General features: G+C 37.6%; 1 protein-coding gene across 3 annotated transcripts in view; it reads right to left on the bottom strand.

The window, feature by feature from the left end:
- Usp34 (ubiquitin specific peptidase 34) overlaps window positions 1-20,676 on the bottom strand; it is a 209,396-nt gene that overhangs the window by 117,886 nt on the left and 70,834 nt on the right. For all 3 annotated transcript variants that reach the window (XM_042691171.1, XM_042691172.1, XM_042691173.1), the window contains 7 exons: window positions 17,079-17,161; window positions 16,204-16,358; window positions 13,177-13,290; window positions 10,920-11,019; window positions 10,640-10,799; window positions 5,206-5,332; window positions 4,931-5,078 (listed from right to left, as the gene is read on the bottom strand). In XM_042691171.1, the coding sequence (XP_042547105.1) occupies window positions 4,931-5,078; window positions 5,206-5,332; window positions 10,640-10,799; window positions 10,920-11,019; window positions 13,177-13,290; window positions 16,204-16,358; window positions 17,079-17,161 (887 nt within the window). The remainder of the gene's footprint in view (window positions 1-4,930; window positions 5,079-5,205; window positions 5,333-10,639; window positions 10,800-10,919; window positions 11,020-13,176; window positions 13,291-16,203; window positions 16,359-17,078; window positions 17,162-20,676) is intronic.

Here is a 20,676-nt window from a genome sequence, read left to right as displayed (position 1 = left end):
TCAACCATCTATATAAAAGTATTATACTGTTAAAAGGGAAAATATAAAAAAGAAAAGTTCTATAACCACACAAAAACATTTTTCCAGACTGAAAGACATACACATGTGCCAAACTGAACGGCCCAAGTAATACCTGATTATTAAAGGATCCACAATTATTTAAAATAGATTTGTATTTGGGGCCAGACTGTAAAATGTCTTAGCATTATGGACAAGATTAATTATAGGATATAAGAGAAAATATTAAAACAATTGAAAATAGCCTGGTTTCCTGAGTCTTAAAAGCAACATTGAAGCTGGGTGCTGGTGGCTCTCGCCTGTAATCCTAGCTATTCAGGAGGCTGAGATCTGAGGATCACAGTTCAAAGCCAGCCCGGGCACGAAAGTCCGTGACACTCTTATCGCCAATAAACCACTAGAAAACCAGAAGTGGCACTGTGGCTCAAGTGGTAGAGCACTCGCCTTGAGCTGAAGAGCACAGGGACAGTGCCCAAGCCCAGAGTTTAAGTCCCACAACTGACCAAAAACAAAAAAAAAAGCTACAGTGAGCTAGTGGCTCAAGCCTGTAATCCTAGATACTCAGGAGGCTGAGATTTGAAGATTGTGGTATTGTGGTTCAAAACCAGCCAGGGCAGGAAAGTCTGCAAGACTCTGATCTCCAATAAAACACCAGAAACTGGAAGTGGCTCAAGTGGTAGAGCATAGCCTTGAGCTGAGGGACAGCGCCCAGGCCCAGAGTTCAGGCCCCACGATGAACAAAAAAAAAAAAAAAAAAAAAAGTCTGAAACAAAATTACTTCCAACCTAGAAGTTTATTATTTTTTTTCCTGTTATTATAAAGGTGATATACAGAAAGGTTATAGTTACATAAGTCAGGTGATGCGTACAATGCAGAGTTTGTTCCTTTTTTTTTTGGTCTGTTGTAGGGCTTAAACCCAGGGCCTGGTTGCTATCCCTGAGCTCTTTTTGCTCAAGGTTAGCACTCTACCACTTTGAGCCACAGCTCTACTTTTGGTTTTCTGGCACTGCATTATAGGAGATGAAAATGGAAAAAAAAAAAAAAGTGAGAAAAATGATACTAGAAACAAGATATCACTGCTGTGTGCTAGACTCAAGAGGAAAAATCAGTAAGAATATGTATTTTAAAGAAATAAGGATTTTCATCATTAAAAACCCTGCTGCCATCACAGTAGGTTTTTTTTCTTTAAGAAAAGCATGGACAATTAACTTGGTTCAGATTGTCTATACCAAGAAAATTCTTTTTTTCTTTTTATTTATTTTGGTTTGTTTTTTCAGTGTGGGAGTTTGAAATCAAGGCCTCAGACTTGTTAGGCAGGCAGCACTACTATCTGAGCCATATTTCTAGTCTTACCAGGACTGTTTTAATAAGAGTTATTAAGCCAGGTGTCAGTGGTTCATGCCTTTAATTCTAGCCACTCTGAGGATGGAGATTTGAAGACAGCCCAGACAGGAAAGTCTTTGAGATTCTTATCTCCAATAAAACTATCAAAAAGCCAGAAACAGTTATGCCTCAAGTGGTATGAGTGCTAGCCTTGAGTGAAAAAAGCTCAGGACAGCACCTAGGACCTGAGTTCAAGCCCCAGGACTCCACTGAAGTAAACAAAAAATTCAAATTTTAAAAAAAAAAGAGCTATTCAAGTTTTTGTTCATATCTTCATATCCTACTATGTTTGAAAGAGAAAACATTTATCCTGTAGAAAAAAGTCTGTTTTGACTTTACACAGCTACTATTGATCATGAAGGAGAGAAGAAGGGAAGGGGGAAGAAGGGAAGGGGGAGGAAGAGAAGGGGGAGGAATGGAGGCAGGGAAGGAGGAAGGAAGGGAAAGTAGGAAAGGAGGGACCTTCTGACACTATTACTGTTGGCTATTCCAGAGTTATATCAGTATTACAACCCCAAGGAACACCTTGAATTAGACTTGAAAGCTTTCCCATTGATACCATCAGATGAGGCTTTATAAACCGGTAAGGCAAGTTTACAAGCTTTTCATCTCCTATTACACTTCTCTTAACCCAATCTACTAAGAATATAGTTGCCAATAATAAATCCAAAACTCAAGATAATGTTTAGGGGCAAGGAAAAGGCTGTTACTAGGGAAAAACATCCACATAGCTTTTTACTAGTTTCTAGTTCTTAATCTGGGTTGAAAGAACTTGAGCTTTCATTTTACTATTATTCACTCTATGCATTTCTCTTTAGGTTAAACAACTTCAATATAACAGAATCAGATAACTTTTGACCAGAAATTCTGCACCTAACAGATTCACTGTAGCACTATTTAAAACAGAAAAAAAAAAATGTTTGTCAAATATGATGGCACACCACAGTAATCCAGTCACTCAAGAGGGAGAGGCAGAAGGACTAAAATGCAAGTTCAAGGCCACTCTAGATGACTTAGTGAAACTTTTCTGAAGAAATAAAACTTTAAAAGAACTGGAGTTGTAGCTCAGTGGTAAAGCACTTACCTAGGATACACAGGCCCTGGGTTCAATGCCCAGTACCTCAAAAAAGAAAAGAAAAGAAGAATGGAAGTAAGCTAAATGTTCATTAATAAAGAAGAGGTAAAAAAAAAAAAATCACAGTCTGCCCTGTGAATGAAATAACTTTCTGTAACTAAGCTAGAATGTTTTCTAACAAAATGTTAAGCACTAAAAACAAAGACTAAAATATGAATATGCTGCTACTATTTTTTTTGTGTGGGTATGGGTGTGTGGGTTTTTTTCCTCATGTCTGGCATTCTACCACTTGAGCCACATTTCCCCTTTTGGCATTTGCTAGTTATTTGGAGATTAAGAGACATGGATTTGTTACCCACAACTAGTTCTGAACCACAATTCTCAGATCTGTCTCCTAAGTAGCTAAGATTCGAGTTGTGAGGCTACTAGTTTTTGTCCATACAGGTATGGACATGCATGCATGCCATAAATGTATGTTCTCATATCTTGGTATCTCTTGAATATTATATATATATGAGAATAATGTATTGCAAGAAAAGGGAAATAGTTTAGAGATCGGAATAAAGTAAAATTTACATATACTAAAAGATGGGTACAAGCAACTTAACAAAATCTTGAGAAGAATATTTTAGATGTTGTGTGTATGTGTGTGCGTGTGCGCGCACGTGTGTGTGTGTGTGTGTGTGTGCGCGCGTGCATGCAGGTGCACCAGTCCTGGAGTTTGAACTTAGGGCCTTGTCACTGTCCCTGAGCATTTTTTTGCTCAAGGTTAGTGCTCTACTACTTGAGTCACAGCCTTACTTCTTGATTTTTGATGGCTGACTGGAGGTAAGCCTCACAGACTTTGTTGGTTGGCTTTAACCCTGATCCTCTCATCTCAGCCTCCCCAGTAACTAGGATTACAGGCATGAGTCCTAACAAGATTTTAAGATCTTTCTGTGTGCACATATACATATACACATACACATACATATATATATATATATATATATATATATATATACACATACACATACATAGAGGGGGGGGGAATCCCTTATCTAAATATGTTCAGGCTAAGAAACCCTTACCTAAACATTAACATTTTATTTCTTTATTTCAGGTTTGGAAATATTTCAAAGACTTTACTAGCTGAGCATTCTTAATGGAAAAATCCAAACTCTGCCCCTCCCCCCCCCCCCCCCCCTCCTTGGTTGTGGGGCTTGAATTCTGGGCCTGGGAGTTATCCCCGAGCTCTTCAGCTCAAGGCTAGTATGTTACCACTTGAGCCATATCACCAAATCCGGTTTCTGGTGGTTAACTAAAGAGTCTCATGGACTTTCTGCCTGGGCTGGCTTTGAATGGTGATCCTCAGATCTGAGCCTCCTTAGTAGCTAGGATTATAGGCGTGAGCCACTGCCCGCCCCCCCCCCCCCCCCCCCCCCCGCCCAAAACCTTCTGCACATATCACATAGGCACCCAATTTAAGAACATTTCAGATTTTTCTATTAGAGATGTTCAATTTGTATTCAATCAACCTATTATTAAATCCACTAAAATTTTTAAACATAAAGTAACAGTTTTCAAGTTGTTTCTTTCAGGGTTATTTCTCTTATCTTATGCAACGACACTAAGTTTCCACTGGCAGAAAGAAATACAAGTGGAAAAATCAAATATATATTTTATGACCACATGAAAAAATAAACTCCTTAACAGTGTACTGTTTATATATGAAGTGAAAAAAAAAAACACAAAAATAACTAACCCAAACTTAAGTAAAAGTGGTAAGTAATATATGAAACCTAAATTTACAAAAGAATTCAAAATGCTTATCAAATTTTAAAAAACATTTTGAATGGTAATATCAAAAGATTAAATAAAACCTTAAACTGCTTTTTTGAAATGTAACTCCTTTGTATACTACTTAAAGGTAATAAAAATAATTTTTTGAGAAAAAAATGCTTGTAAACAGCCCATGAAACCTTTTAGCAATTTTTCTATATAAAAATGAATAGTACCACACTAGGCAAATATTGTAGATAAAAGAGTTAGTTTCTTAAATTGTTGCTTTGATGTCAGTGTTTTACCTTCAAAAATTCTTATTGAAACTTAATCCTTTAGGCAAAATCACTGGAAAGTGGAACTTCTTGTACACTGTTTAGGTGTTGGGGGTTGCAGCTCATGAACACATTATTGCTCATATAAAAGGATTTGACAGAGGTATTTTCTTTCTTTTTGACTATCCACCTTTTGCAATAAGGAGGAGCAACTTCCAATGTGATATCTTGGTAGCAGAAAGCAGCCTTCCCAGACTCTAGGCACCTTGATCTTATATTTCCCAGTCTCCAAATCATTAAAAATAAATTTCAGGTGTTTATAAAAATACCCCATTCTAAGGAATTTGTTTAGAACAGAAAAAAATGGACTGAAACAGCTGCTAAACAAAAAAATAAAAATTTAAACAGTTGGACTTACCAGGAAACTCTGCCTTTCTGCTGCTTTGACCAAACTCTTGAAGTTGAGCTTGTTGATTTATTTGTTCTTTCTGTAAATTTTCATACCAATGAGTTACTTCAGCCCTAAGATCTGCTACCTGGTCACTAGGATACATTTCAATAGTCATCTGAAATATGAGATGCAATTGATTTAAAAATATTAAAACTAAATTAAAATTTCAAAACAAAAAAGCCCAACCACCAAATATCTGAAGTGGGAGATGTTAAAAATTTGGAAATGAATACTCCAATCACCTTATCAGGAAGTCCAGCTGGCTGGCATACAACCCTTAAGGGCAAAGACTGTTTGTCACTTAGCGCTTTCAAATGACTACTAATACCGGTGCCTTCTATTTGCCACTGTCTCAGATGATATGCAAACCTAAAACAAGACAAAACACAAATAAAATGCTATCGAAAATTACTTTAATGCTACAGCAGTTTTTAAAAGCTTTATAAGCTGGAAATGTTCCAATTTACTACCAATTTACAACATAAGCACTGTATTTTTATTTAGATTCATCATGTTGAAAAAACAAATACATAAACAGCAGAGAGCAGTTTAAGAAATAGTCTCCAAAAAAAATTACCAGAAGGAAAATCCTACTAAGAAATGTTAAGGGGAGAAATAGAAAGGGGTGATATTGAGATAGAAATACACTTTAGCAAGAAAATGAATAAAGTTTAAAGTTTGAGATCTGATTTCATTACTGGTAAAATTATAAAATGAACAAGGAAAATGTATTTCAAAGAAAAGAGGCATAAAGCATGATACTTGCTAATTTTTTTTTACTCTGCCATTGCTCTTAAAAGGGGAAGTTGAGGGAATGAATGGACTTTCCTATAACTAATCCAATATTCAGGTCCTATTATTAAGCAAAAATTGGTTATTTCAAGGCTAGAGTTGTTCTGGAATGTTTTAGGTCAATAATTTATTCTTTTTTAAAAATAATTTATTCTTGTTGAAAGCAGCAGGAAGACTATCACCAACATCATAGGACACTTAGCAGCATCTTTGTTTTCTACTCTTCAGACATTAGTAAACTCCCCTGCTCCAAAGTTGTGGTAACAGAAACTGGCTCCAGACATTAAAAAAAAAGCTGAGCAACTGTAATCTTAACTACTCTGGGAGCTGATACATGAGGATCACAGTTTGAAGTCAACCCAGGCAGAAATAGCCCTGCGAGATTCCTATCTCCAATTATCCACTCAAAAACCAGAAATGTAGCTAAGGCTCAAATAGTACTCTCCTTGAGCAAAAAGAGCTCAGGGATAGCACCTAGGCCCTGAGTTTAAGACCCAGGAAGGATTACCAAAAAAAAAAAAAAAAAATAACCCAGTGTCAAGCCTATGCTTGCAATCCTAGCTACTCAGGAGGCTGAGAGAGGAGGATAAAGGTGCAAAGCCAACCAGGGCAGAAAACTCTGTGAAATTCATCTCCATTAAACTCAAAAAAAGTGGAAGCTCCAGTCATAGTCAACTAGCTTTGAACAAAATAGCCCGGGGATTGTGCCCAGGCCCTGAGCTTAAGCCCTAGGACCATAACATGGAGGGAGGGAGGGAGGGAAGGAGGGAGGGAGGGAGGGAGGGAAGGAGGGAGGGAGGGAGGGAGGAGGGAGAGAGAGAGAGAGAGAGAGAGAGAGAGAGAGAGAGGGAGAGGGAGAGTGGGAGAAGGGAGAGAGATGGAGAGGAGGAGGAAGAAAGCGAAAGAGAGGGAAAGAGGGGGGAAGGGGAGAGGGAGAGAGAGAGAGACAGAGAGAGAGACAGAGAGAGAGACAGAGAGAGAGAATATGACTTGAGTATAAAATGGGGACCGGGGCTGGGAAGGTGGCTCAGTGGTAGAGCGCTTGCCTTGCATGCCTGAGGCCCTGGGTTCGATTCCTCAGCATCACATAAGCAAAAAGAAAAAAGCTGGAAGTGGCTCTGTGGCTCAAGTGGTAGAGCGCTCGCCTTGAGCTGAAGAGCTGAGGACAGTGCCCAGGCCCAGAGTTCAGGCTCAACGACCGGACCCAAAATAAAATAAAATAAAATGCAGACTGTCTGGGGGAGGCGAGGGACCCATAAAGAGGCAAAAAAATAATGATGAGAAAAGTGAGTATAATCAAAGTACTTTATACTGTATGTCAGGGAAAATAGGTTAAGAAAAAATAGTTTAAAAAGGGGGAGAAAGAAGCCAGATGAAAGTGGCTCACAAATGTAATCCGAGCTACTCAGGTGACAGAGATCTGAGGACAATGGTTTGAAGCCAGCCTTGGCAGGAAAGTCTATGAAACTAAACTACAAAAAAAAGCCAGAAGCAGAGCTGTGTCTTAAGGGGTAGAACACCAATCCTGAGCAAAGGAAGCTCAGGACAGAGCCCAAGCCCAGGAATGGTGCACATACACATAAAAGAGGCAGTTAAGATATACAAAGAATAGCAGAGTGGTGAATCTGAACACACTACATGTATGTATGGAAATATCACAATGAAACACCTTCTGATAAAATTAACATATGCTAATAAAAAAGCTTTTTTTGGGGGGGGAGGTCCAGTTGTAGGGCCTGAACTCTGGGCCTGGGCGCTGTCCCTCAGCTCTTCAACTCAAGGCTAGCGCTCTACCACTTAAGTCACAGCGCCACTTCCGGCTTTTTTTTTTCTTTTTGCTTATGTGGTGCTGAGGAATCGAACCCAGGGCTTTGAGCATGCAAGGCAAGAGCTCTACCACTGAGCCACCTTCTCAGCCCCTAGAAAAGCTTTGAAAAATAGTTTAAGAAATTATTCACTCTTGGAAGTGGCGCTATGGCTCAAGTGGTAGAGCACTCGCCTTGAGCTGAAGAGCTGAGAGACAGTGCTCAGGCCCAGAGTTCAAGCCTGATAGCTGACAAAAAACAAAACAAAACAAAACTACTGCCAGGTGATGGTGGCTCTCGCCTGTAATCCTCCCTACTCAGGAGGCTGAGATCTGAGAATCATGCTTCAAGGCCAGCTCAGGCAGGAAAGTCTGTGAGACTCTTATCTCCAATTAACCACTAGAAAACCGGAAGTACAGCTGTGGCTCAAGTGGCAGAGCACTTGGCTTGAGCTGAAGAGCTCAGAGATAGTGCCTAAGGCTAGAGTTCAAGCCCCACCAAAAAAAAAAAAAACAATATATATATATATTTAAAAAATTATATTTTCAGTGCATGAATGATAGGCAATTTTAAATGAGTAACATAAAGGATATTAAGCAAATAATATCATACAATGATACTGGAAAAATTTACATGAATGTGCCACTCCTTTCTTTTAAACAACTACTGAGGTGTTTTTAACTACCCAATTTTATTTATTTATTTAATTTATTTTTTTTTGGGGGGGGGGGGGTCCGGTTGTTGGCCTGGGCGCTATCCCTCAGCTCTTCAGCTCAAGGCTAGCGCTCTACCACTTGAGCCACAGCGCCACTTCCGGCTTTTTTCTTTTTGCTTATGTGGTGCTGAGTAATCGAACCCAGGGCCTCAGGCATGCTAGGCAAGCGCTCTACCACTGAGCCACCTTCCCAGCCCCAATTTTATTTTCTAGTTCCACTTGTATTATATAAATTGGATAACTATGTTATCTTTTAACCTAAAACATGAACAAAGACAAAGGAAAAGATAATAAAACTTCTTCATATATGGTGGCATGAGTTTGTAATCCAAGCTATTGGGGTGATATATATATATATATATATATATATATATATATATATATACACACACACACGTATATATACATGTATATGCATGTATATATACACATATATATGTATATACATGCATATGTATACATATGTGTATATATACACACACAGAGGAGAATCTGGGTTAGAGGCATGACTCAAGTGGTAGAACACTTGACTTGGAAGCTTACAGCCCTAAGTTTAAAACCCAGCTGGGAAGGTGGCTCAGTGGTAGGGCGCTTGCCATGCATGCATGAGGCCCTGGGTTCGATTCCCCAGCACCATATAAACAAAAAGAAAAAAAAGCCGGAAGTGGTGCTGTGGCTCAAGTGGTAGAGTGCTAGCCTTGAGCTGAAGAGCTGGGGGACAGCGCCCAGGCCCAGAGTTCAGACCCCATGACTGGACTCAAAAAAAAAAAAAAAAAAAAAGCCATGCCTAAGTTTAAAACCCAGTATCACCAAAAGAAAAGAGTGCTCTGATTCATTAAACTAATAAAAGGCATTATTAAATCCTGGGGGGGGGGGGGGGTGGGGGGGGGGGGAGAATGTGTATGCCAGTCCTAGGGCTTGAATTCAGGCTTTGTGCACTATCACTGAGCTTTTTTTTTCTTTCTTTTTTCCCTCAATGCTAGCATTCCACAAATTGAGCCACAGATCCATTTCCAGCTTTTATTTGATTAAATTGGAGATAAAGAACCACGGGGACTTTGCTGCCTGAACTGGCTTGAATGGAGATCCTCAGATCTCAGCATCTTAAAGCAGGTTAGAATTACAGATGTGAAACACCAGGGTCTGGCCAACTGTAGTTTTAAAAGTATTTATATATATTTATTACAATGCTAACTATTAGTAATAATACACTGTACAAGGCTTTAGGGCTTGGACCAATAGGCTCTATTGATTTGATTTTTGATATACAAAAACCTTTAGAAGAAATGGTAAATTGTTAACAATAACTAGTTCTTATAGGAAGAGAGCAATCACAGAAAATGTAAACTGTCTATCTTAATGGAATATCTGACTATTATAATATTGTTTTACAAATTTGAGTAAGAGAACACATTTATTTTACTAAAGTGATCAAAGTATGAGACACTGATGTTTCTGTGAAAAATATTAAAAGTTTTCTTACACAATCTTTAAAAATCACAAGGTATAATTTAAACAGAATTTCTGCAAATCAAATCATAGTTGAAATAAAGAATTATTCAATGTTGAAGTGTTTCAAATTATGAAGGCATGTTATTTATAAGGAATGTGTAAGATATTCTTTTTCAGTGCTTCTGATATTTCAAGTAAAAAGTTAATATAAAGTGCATGACTTTTTAGTATCAATCTAAGATCTGAAGTTGAAAGAAGTTATTAATTTTAACAATTTTTCAACAGTTCTTAGTACTTTCACATTTACTCATAATTAATGACTTTTAACAAACAGAATTTCTTAATTAAAACTATCTACTCACCTTTTATTTTAGTTGAAATATTCATAAATGTTAATTTGCTTTATTTCTGTATTACAGAGTATGTCTAAATTAATTATACAGATATTCATTAACACAGAATTTTTTTGGTCATGTTTCCATGGTAAATGGAAATTCAAAATTAAAATACTGTCTCCTAGTCCAGGGAGAAAAAAAAACAGCAAATGAAACAAATGACTCAACTTGATTCAACTATGAAAGATTTATTTGATGTTGTTGGTGAGTTTTAGTGCAACTTGTTTTGGTAATGGTGTTCCTGCCTTTTCAAATCATAATTCATATCTTCTTAGAGAGGGAATGCTGTGCAGAAATTCTTATTCATGCGTATCTTTTCAGAGTCTAATAATTGTTAAAGTTGTACAATATATATTAGGAAACTATGCTGCCTATTTATAGTGAAATGGTTCATATTCTGAATTAAAAATTACTTTAATTATTAATCCTTTAGCATTGGTAATTATGCTTTCTTCCTAAATGTAATAAAAACTTTAATAATGGAAATTCATTCTTATAAGATGGCATAAAAAATTACCTTCTCCTAAATGCTTCCAAATGTGTCTTCAGCATAAGCAATCCTCTTTCTATAACTGTGAGGCTTGAGTGTGATTCTTGTTCAAGACTGCTAGAAGCTATCATAAGACTTTCCATGCACTTACTAATGAATTCTTGCTCCTTCTCCAAACCCGTTTTACCTGAAACCCAAACATGATGCATGTATGTTATTATACTCTAATTTAAGGAAAATAAAATGAAGTATACGTTAGGAAAATATCTCCACATAAAATTACTGAACAAAATTCCAAAAAACTCACCATTAATGTAATAGGAGTTAATATACTGAATGGCTGCTCGACTGACATCACCAGACTGTGCTCTTAAAGCAATGCCCCAAAATTGATCCATACCACATAGCTAGGAAAGAAAAATATGATATCATCTCTAAATTGTGTTTGTTAAATGATGCAACTGATCAGAAGACTATAATATCAAACTGAGAAGCCACCAAAAAAAATTAAAAACCATCAAAAAAGGGCAATTTCTATTTTATAGAGCTATTAAAGATAAATAAAAGCCTTGAAAATTTCCTCAATTGGTGAATAATTTTATAACCAATTACCTTGGCTCAAATAAATTCTTTATAAAGTAATTAAACAATACAAGATATTTAGCTCACAAATTGTAACTATGAAGTAAAAAATTCTCAAGTCTCCAAATATACTACAAAGATATTAAACCAAGATAAAAATTAGTAAAATCATGCTTGTATGTTTTATCCAGGTTGTATTCACAAGAAATTTAAAGGGTATACTAATCAAATTCTCATACAAATTTGTGATGTTAACTATAAGTTGATAAAAGAAATGGTTTCCATATCAATTATACAAAAAGTCAGGATTCAAAGCTCTCAAAAGACAAGCAAACTAAAGAAAGATAACCTCCGACACTAGGTGAATTGACAGCTTTTTGTCTCCTAAAAAAGTATTCCATCTCTTTACTAAAACATATTAACTCTTAGGCAAATCAAATTGGTCTAGTTTCTGAAACTAACACAGCGAAACTTAGTGATACTGAAGAGGTAATAGAAAAAAAAAGAAAAAGAAGAAAAAAGAAACAAAAACAAGATTGTCATCATTATAAAAATAAAAAATAAAGGAAGATGTCCAAAAAGAATACCAGATACCATACAAAGTAACATTATCTTCATCTTTATACTCTTAACAGACACAAACTTCTAAAGAAAACAATGAGGGGCTGTGAAGGTGGCTCAGTGGTAGAGCGCTTGCCTTGCATACATGAGGCCCTTGGTTCAATTCCTCAGCACCACATAAGCAGAAAAAGCTGGAAGTAGTGCTGTGGTTCAAGTGGTAGAGCGGATCCTTGAGTTAAGGAGTTGAGGGACAGTGCCCAGGCCCAGAGTTTAGGCCCCACAACAGACCAAAACAAAGAAAACAATGAAAAATATGGAAGGACAATATAAAAATTAAAGCTACAAAGTAAAATTACAATAAGGCAAGCTTGCAAATAAAGGTATTAGAAGAGTGAAAAACAATACATTCAACAACATCTATTAGATAAATTAGAAAAGTGTAATAATCCTAAACATAAAATAAGACCACTGGAACATTATGCCTCATGGTTACAAACAGCATAGGCAGCCGGGCACGGGTGGCTCATGTCTGTAATCCTAGCTATTCAGGAGGCTGAGATTTGAGGATCACAGTTCAAAGCCAGCCGGGGCAAGGAAGTCCATGAGACTCTTATCTCCAATTAACCACCAGAAAATCAGAAGTAGTGCTGTGGCTCAAGTGGTAGAGCGCTAGCCGTGAGCTGAAGAGCTAAGGGACAACGTCCAGACACAGAGTGTAAGCCCCATAATCAACAAAAAAGACAACAACAAAAAAAACAAAAACAAAAATAACACAGCATAGGCAAAATATTCTAGAAGGTAAGTTACTAACAGGAACTCTGGAAGTATACGTCCCAAGAGGAACTAAAAGCTTGCCTGTAACAAAGGGAATTTAAAAAAAAAAAAAACCTCAAGATTTGATACAAGCCTTCCATATCACATAAAATACTTGATTATAGAAGACTCAAAGAATACCCTTATGACCCTTTTTTATGCATCAAACAAATTTTCAGTAAGTATAAGTCATTTTTAAGAACTGAAAATAACCACGAAATCTGCTTTATATAGCTATTAAAAACTAAAAGAAGGGCTGGGAAGGTGGCTCAGTGGTAGAGCACTTGCTCTGCATGTAAGAGGCCCTGGGTTCGATTCCTCAACACCACATAAGCAAAAAGAAAAAAAGCTGGAAGTGGCACTGTAGCTCAAGTGGTAGAGCGCTAGCCTTGAGCTGAAGAGCTGAGGGACAGCGCCGGGCCCAGAGTTCAGGCCCCACAATCAGACCCCTCGCCCTCCCAAAAAAAACTAAAAGATAAAACTTTTCAAAACTCAGAATAAAATTATATTTGATAATAAATTAGAAACTTAGTAGAAATGTAATATAATAATTTAATATGAGGAAAATTACACAATGACTTCATAAAAAAGTAAGTATAAAGCCATACCTCAGAGTTTGAACCACCATCGTAGGCACTGGTAGCCAATCTAGCCAAGTTACACAAATGCTGAAACAGGTTTAAACCAGTCATGCTAATCGTTTCAGGTTTTAGCTGGGGCATCTTGAGGGGAAAATATTAATGAAAGTTTAGCTGATATTTAACATGTCATTTTATTGGTTACAAGTTGACAAAATTTAATTTTGTTGAAATATTACAGAAGGAACATTATCAACTCCGATTATTTTTTTGAGGCTAAATTTATTGATTCTTTACTTTGTAGCATTCTATTAACCATTTATCTATACTGTCACAGTCATTCTTGTTTTTCAGAGGAAGGAATTGAAGTCTATTAACTCTGTGGTTAGGACATACATGTATCAGTGTACAAGGTGAGGCTAAGTGGCCCTCAGAGTCCCATTCACATGCTGCACAAGCTTACTAGAAAGGTAATTTGGTAATCTAATTTAAGGAAAATTCCACATGTCAGCTCAGATTTCTAGTGATCATTCCAAATTTAAATATTTAATTTTTTGAAAGTTCTTTTCAGGCATAACTGAAACCTGTCTGATATGCATCTCAATTTTCAAGATATGGACAAATCAAAAAAACCCAAATCAAAAAAAGTGAATAGCCAGGAACTAGTGGTTCACACCTTTAATTCTAGGTACTTAGGAGGCTGAGATCTGAGGACTATGGTTTGAAGCCAGCCCAGGAAGGGATGTCTGACATTTTTAATCTTCAATTAACCACTTAATAGCTGGAATGGATCTATGGCTCAGGGGGTAGAGTGCTAGCCCAGAGTGAAAACTCCGGGACCAGGCCCAGCCCTGACTTTATGCCCAAGTACCTGTATACACACAAAAAATGTGAACAAAAACATTCTGTCAACTAACTACACATGACTATAAATATTCCTAAGGTATAAAGCTAAGTATGTTGTTTATGTTATACTAAGGACTTGAAATTTAAGATGATTTTAGCTCTATTTGTAACTTGGCCTTGGATCTAATCTAATAAGAGGTTTCAGTGATACATTCTAAAATTCACTTTCATATATTCTACCACATAGATAATATGAGGAATTGTACCGGCTTTCATAATCTCAATAATAAGCAGGGGAGGAAGAGCCCTGCCAAGCACAGGATGTAATCACAATTACTTGGGAGGTAGAAACTGATAAGATCACAGTTTGAAGTCAACCTGGATCAAAGAGATAGCAATTCACTTTCACCATCCTACCCAACAAGCTAGGCCTAGTGGTATACAACTCTAGGAGGCATAAATAGAAAGACTATCTGATGTTGGCCCCAGGTAAAAACCACAAGATCTACCTGAAAAAATAACTAAGAGAAACAAAAATCAACAACAAAACAAATAAAAAGAGAGGAGGCTAAAAGACTTGTTCAAGTAATGGAGTTGCTGACTAGCAAACACTAAGTCCTGAGTACTGGGCCTAGTACATTCTTCCCAGCAAACAGACACTAGGAAAACTACCACTTGAAGTAAACATGGTTTCAAAAGAACTAGATAATCTTTAATATTAAATCTAAGAACTGATTTGTATTTGCTCTGAAATTTAGAAACTATAATTATTTAACTAAGGAAAAGTCACAAAATTCAGCTTTTCTACTTATGGTTTTAGATACTTTAGAATTGGACAACGATATTCATGATTTGAAAAATTAAATATGCCGGGCGCTGGTGGCTCACGTCTGTAATCCTAGCTACTCAAGAGGCTGAGATCTGAGGATCGAAGTTCAAAGCCAGCCCAGGCAGGAAAGTCCGTGAGACTTTTATCTCTAATAAACCACTTGAAAACCGGAAGTGGCGCTGTGGCTCAAGTGGTAGAGAGCTCGACTTGAGCTGAAGAGCACTGGGACAGTGCCCAGGCCCAGAGTTCAAGCCCCATGACTGACTAAAAAAAAAAAAAAAAAAAAAAAAAAAATTAAATATTAAAAAAAAACAACATTTACTAGTGAGGCCCTAAAATGTTACTCTAATCATCATTAAGGTACTTTTACTAAAGAATGTAACAGCCAAATGGCAGTGGCTCATGTCTATAATCCTAGCTACTCAGGAGGCTGAGATCTGAGGATCATCGTTCAAAGCCAGCCTGGGCAATAAAGTCCCAGAGTCCCTTATCTCCAATTAACCACCAGAAAACAGGAAGTGGTGCTGTGGCTCAAGTGGTAGAGTTCTGGCCTTAAGCTGAGGAGTTGAGGGACAGCGCCAAGACCCAAAGTTCAAGCCCCACAACCAACCAAAAAAAAAATAAAAAAGAAAAGAATGGAACATGGCCAGGTGCTGGTGGCTCAGGCCTGTCTATAATTCTAGCTGTTCAGAAGGCTGAGTTTGAAGAGTCACTGTTCAAAGCCAACCCAGGCAAAAAAAGTCTATGAGATTCTTATCTCCAATTAATCACAGAAAAGACTGGAAATGCCACAGTGGCTCAAGTGGTAGAGTGCCAGCCTTGAGCAAAAGGAGCTCAGGAACAGTGCCCAGGCCGAGTTCAAGCTACAGAAATGGCAAAAAAAAAAAAAGAATCAAACATATATAAATAAACTAAGTATCCATTTAGTTAAAATACACTGTAAAGGACAGCAGTGAAATCTGAGCAGCAAAAATTTATGTAAAAATTGCTAAAACCTAGGTTATTGGTCTTATTCTTTTGGGGGAAGTACAGCTTGAATTCAGGACATTGGGATGCTAGGCAGGCACTCTATGGTACGAAGTCTTTATTTCAAGCCCAGATTTATCTACTTTTATAAAAAGTACATTGACAAATTAAAAATAAAACCCAATGCTGGTGGCTCATGCCTGTAATCCTAGGAGGCAGTGCCCTGAGAATTGGTGTTCAAAACCAGCCCAAGCCACAAGTAGCAAGCCTTGAGCAAAAAAGCTCACGGACAATGAACTAGGTCCTGAGTTCAAGCTCTAGTACTAGCACCAAAAAGAGGAAAAATATATAGTTCATATATCAAAATGTGAAAACAAAAATATTATTTTAAAAAAGCAGCCAGGAAATAAAATTACCTTCTCCAAGAAGAGATGTTTGTAGGTTTCCATTCCCATGGCATGTTGATCTTTACTTCGAACTTGATTTAAAAACCAATGGAGTGCATCATCATAGCACTCAGAATCTTCCACTAAACAATGCCATAAAATGTCAACTTGTTCTAAACTTAATCCTAGATTAAAAACATTAATGTTATATTTGAGTAACTATAAAAAAAGATCCAGTTATGTAACTCCTCTTAGACAGTGCATATATACATAGGTATTTCATTTATATATCCCAGTAAAAATTTCTCTGCCTTCTTTCTTAAATAACTTTGAATTAGGACACATACAATATTTTGGTTCTCATTCAATATATTATTATACCAACAGCCAGAAATAAAAAGAAAATAACTCATAGCGTTTTATAGAAAGGACTTTATAAGAAATTTCACTAACATATGCTTACAAGATAAACATGTAACTTAAAAATACAGGTAAGTGACCTAAAAACATACAACCTATGAAGTAATCCAGAAGAGTCAGTAGGTCTAAAAATTCTCCCTAAAATAGTAAGATATTATAATAAAAATTACTAGAAATAATCTCAAAATTTTAAGTAGTTCAAAGGCTTAGTGGTAATACACAAAGAGAACACAATATGCAAAGGCACTTCTCTGAACATAGGAAATAAACAAAATTATTCAAAAATTATTATAAAACATCTTATAAAAACAGTGATTATAGTTAAGATATCAATAGGAATCTCACCTATAACAGTGTCTGAAAATTTACTTAAATTTTAAGGCATGAGTAAATCTATTAGCTAACATTAGTTATGGAGGTATGTGTTTATTGCTATATTATACACATATCAAAAGAGATCTTTAAGAATAAATTAAAAATCTTACTGAAATGATCAGGTGATCCCAGAGTTGAAAATACACAAGTCAGGAATTGAAGTCGAACTTGAACTTCAGCACTATGGCTGTACCTATAAGAGGTAATTAAAATAATTATATGGAAAAACTCATTTAATAATTTTCAGATATATATTAATCCTAACATACCAAAAAAGCAAAAATCTGTAAGAAATCATAAGAACTAATTATTTCAATTACCTAACTTCGGTTATGCAAAAAAATTGCATAAAGCTTTAAAGTTTGCTAGTTAAAAGATTAGAGAAATCTCTGTACCATAACAGAACACTTTCAAATTTGGTATTACGTACATAAACAGGTTGCAGGCATAGCTCACATGGTAAATTGTTTCCCTAAACAGCCTAAGACCCTGAATTAAATTTCCAGTATTACATCAAAAAGAGAGGAAAAAGGAAGGAGATTTGCAAAAAGGGGGAGAGAAGAGGGAGGAGAAAAAGGCAGGGTAAAGGAGAAAGGAGGGGAAAAAAAGAGGATGAAGCCAGGTGCTGGTGTCTCACACCTGTAATCCTAATTACTCAGAAGGCTGAGATCTGAGGATCACATTTTCAAACCAACCAGTGCACATAGAAAAGTCTGTGAGACTCTTATCTCCAGTTAACCATAGAGTTGTGGCTAAAAGTGGAGGACACTACCCTTGAGTGAAAAAGCTCAGGGACAGCACCCAGGCTCTGAGTTCAAGCCCCACAACTTACCAAAAAATAAAAATAAAAAAGGGAGGAGGAAGAGGAGGAGAGGGAAATGTGGGTAAGGAAAGGAAGTAGGGAATAATACAAAAAGGAAAGAGTAGGGAAAGGGAAGGAAAGAGGAAAAAGAAAACAAAGAATATCATTTTAAAATTTTATAATAAAAGCTGGGCGCTAGGGCTGGAAAGGTAGCTTAGTGGTAGAGTGCTCGCCCTGCATGCATGAGGCCTTGGGTTTGATTCCTCAGCAGAAAAAGCTGGAAGTGGCACTGTGGCTCAAGTGGTATACTGCTAGCGTGGAGGTGAAGAGTTCAGGGACAGTGTCCAGGCCCAGAGTTCAGGCTCAATGAATCACAAAAATAAATAAAAGCTGCGTGCTGGTGGTTCACGCCTATAATCCTAGCTACTCAGAAGACTGAGATTGGAGGCTCTTGATTCAAAGCCAGCCTGGGCAGTGTAAAGTCCCTGAGACTTTTATGCCCAATTAACCAGTAGAAAACCAGAAGTGGTGGTGTGGCTCAGAGTGAAAGAGCACTAGTGTTGAGCAAAAGAGCTCAGGGAACGTGCCCAAGACCGGAGTTCAAGCTCTGCAGCCCCAAAAACAACTTAAAAAAAAAAATTTTTTTTTTTGGTTGGTTGTGAGGCTTGAACTCTGGACCTGGACACTGTCCTTCAGATCTTCAGCTCAAGGCAAGCACTCTACCACTTGAGCCACAGAGCCACTTCTGACTTTTTTCTATTTTTTTTTATTGTAAAAATACCATACAGAGAGGTTACAATTACATGAGCAAGGTAATGAGTACATTTCTTATCAAGCATTGTTGCCTCCTCCTTTGGTTCCCCTTACCATCCCTTTTTACCCTCCCATCCCCTCCACCCCTGACTTTTTCTATTTCTGTGGTGCTGAGGAATCAAATTCAGGGTCTCATGGATGCGAGGCAAGCACTCTACCACTAAGCCATCTTCCCAGTCCCTTAAAATTTTTTAATAGGACATAAATTAGAAATTTAAAGGATCACATCTCAGTCAGGACCAGTGACTCATGTCTATACTATCAACTAGTTGAGAGGCTAAAACAAGGAGGATCATAGTTCAAGGCTAACCCAAGCTTTACTTCGTAAGATTTCTATCACAACAACTAGTTGCAGTGTCACCTGTTATTCCAGTTAGCATAACTAAGGTTAGGAGGAGACCCAGACCAGGTGGCATATTCAAGTCTGCAAGATTTCATCTCAATGGAAGACACTGTGTTAGAGCACTCCATCCTGTCATCCTAGCTATGATGGGAAGCTAAAATAAAAGGTTCAACAGTCCAGGTTTTGGCCTAAACAAGAAGACTCTTTCTGACAAATAATCAATGCACCACTTCTGGGCATTTCCTGAGAATTTCACAAACCAGAAAATCACAGACACTTGTAAATCCATATTTATTGCTGTAGTAATCACAATATCCAAACTATGCAAACAGCCCAGATGCACTGCAAATGTACCTATACAGAATACAATTTAAATGGCGCTGTGGCTCAAGAGGTAGAGCACTAGCCTTGAGCTGAAGAGCTGAGAGACAGCACTCATGCCCAGAGTTCAGGCCCCATGACCAGACACCCCCCCCCCAAAAAAAGAAAAGAAACTTCAGAAAACATTTTGGGGCTGGGAAGGTGGCTCAGTGGTAGAGCGCTTGCCTTGCATGCATGAGGCCCTGGGTTTGATTCCTCAGCACCACATAAGCAAAAAGGAAAAAGCCTGAAGTGGTGCTGTGGCTCAAGTGGTAGAGCGCTAGCCTTGAGCTGAAGAACAGTGCCCTGGCCCAGAGTTCAGGCCCCATGACCCCCCCCCCCAAAAAAAAACAATGCAATTTTACATAACCCTAAGAAAGAATAATATGTCATTTGCAGGGAAATGAATGGACCTGAACAAATCATGTTAGGCAAGGTAAGCCAAGCTCAGAGGGATAAATGAAGCATGTTTTCTCTCATATGTAGAAACTAAATCTAAAAATACACTGGGACATAATTAAATTATATACAACACTAGACACATACAGTGAGGAAAGGAGGATACTCAGGAAAGAAACACAAAGGTTCAATGCCTACGTGCCTCTGACATACAAAACACTATTAAAAAGGACTCCAAAAAATGGAAACGAGAATTTTTTTGTTTTTGTTAGTTGTGGGGCTTGAAACTTGGGGCCTGGGTACAGGCCCTAAGCTCTTTTGCTCAGAGGTAGCATTCTATCTCTGAGCCACAGCGTTACTTTTGGTTTTGTGGTGGTTAATGGAAATGATAGTCTCATGGACATTCCGGTCTGGGCTGGCTTTGAATCACAATCCTCAGGATCTTCAGCCTCCTAAGTAGTTAGGATCACAGGTGTGAGCGACCAGCACTCAGCTTCCATTTTTTCTTTGTTGCTGTTTCTGTTTCTTTTCTTTTTGTCTTGCTTAATCTGTCTTTTGGAGAGGTAAACAAATGCAGCAGTGGTAGTCACTAGATATTATGTTGAAAATGAACTATACAACTTTGTAGGTCAGGGGCTGGGAATGTGGCTTAGTGGTAGAGTGCTTGCCTAGCATACATGAAGTCCTGGGTTCGATTCTTTAGTACCACATAAACAAAAAGCCAGAAGTGGCACTGTGGCTCAAGTGGTAGACTTTAGCCTAGAGCAAAAAGAAGCCCAGGGACAGTGCCCAGGCCCTGAGTTCAAGCCCCAGGACTGTCTAAAAAAAAAAAAAAAAAGACAACTTGTGGGTGGGGATGGAAAGAAAAATGAGGAATGAGGGAAAAGGAATGAACTCATGGGCTGGGAAGGTGGCCTAGTGGTAGAGTGCTTGCCTTTGATGCATGAGGCCCTGAGTTTGATTCCTCAGCACCACATAAGCAGAAAAAGCC

Source organism: Dipodomys spectabilis, unplaced genomic scaffold (genome assembly GCF_019054845.1).
Source record: "Dipodomys spectabilis isolate Male_0828 unplaced genomic scaffold, ASM1905484v1 ptg000141l, whole genome shotgun sequence".
NCBI classification, from domain to species: domain Eukaryota; kingdom Metazoa; phylum Chordata; class Mammalia; order Rodentia; family Heteromyidae; genus Dipodomys; species Dipodomys spectabilis.
Note: the sequence above shows the minus strand (reverse complement) of the source record. Positions and strands in the feature narration are given on the sequence as shown.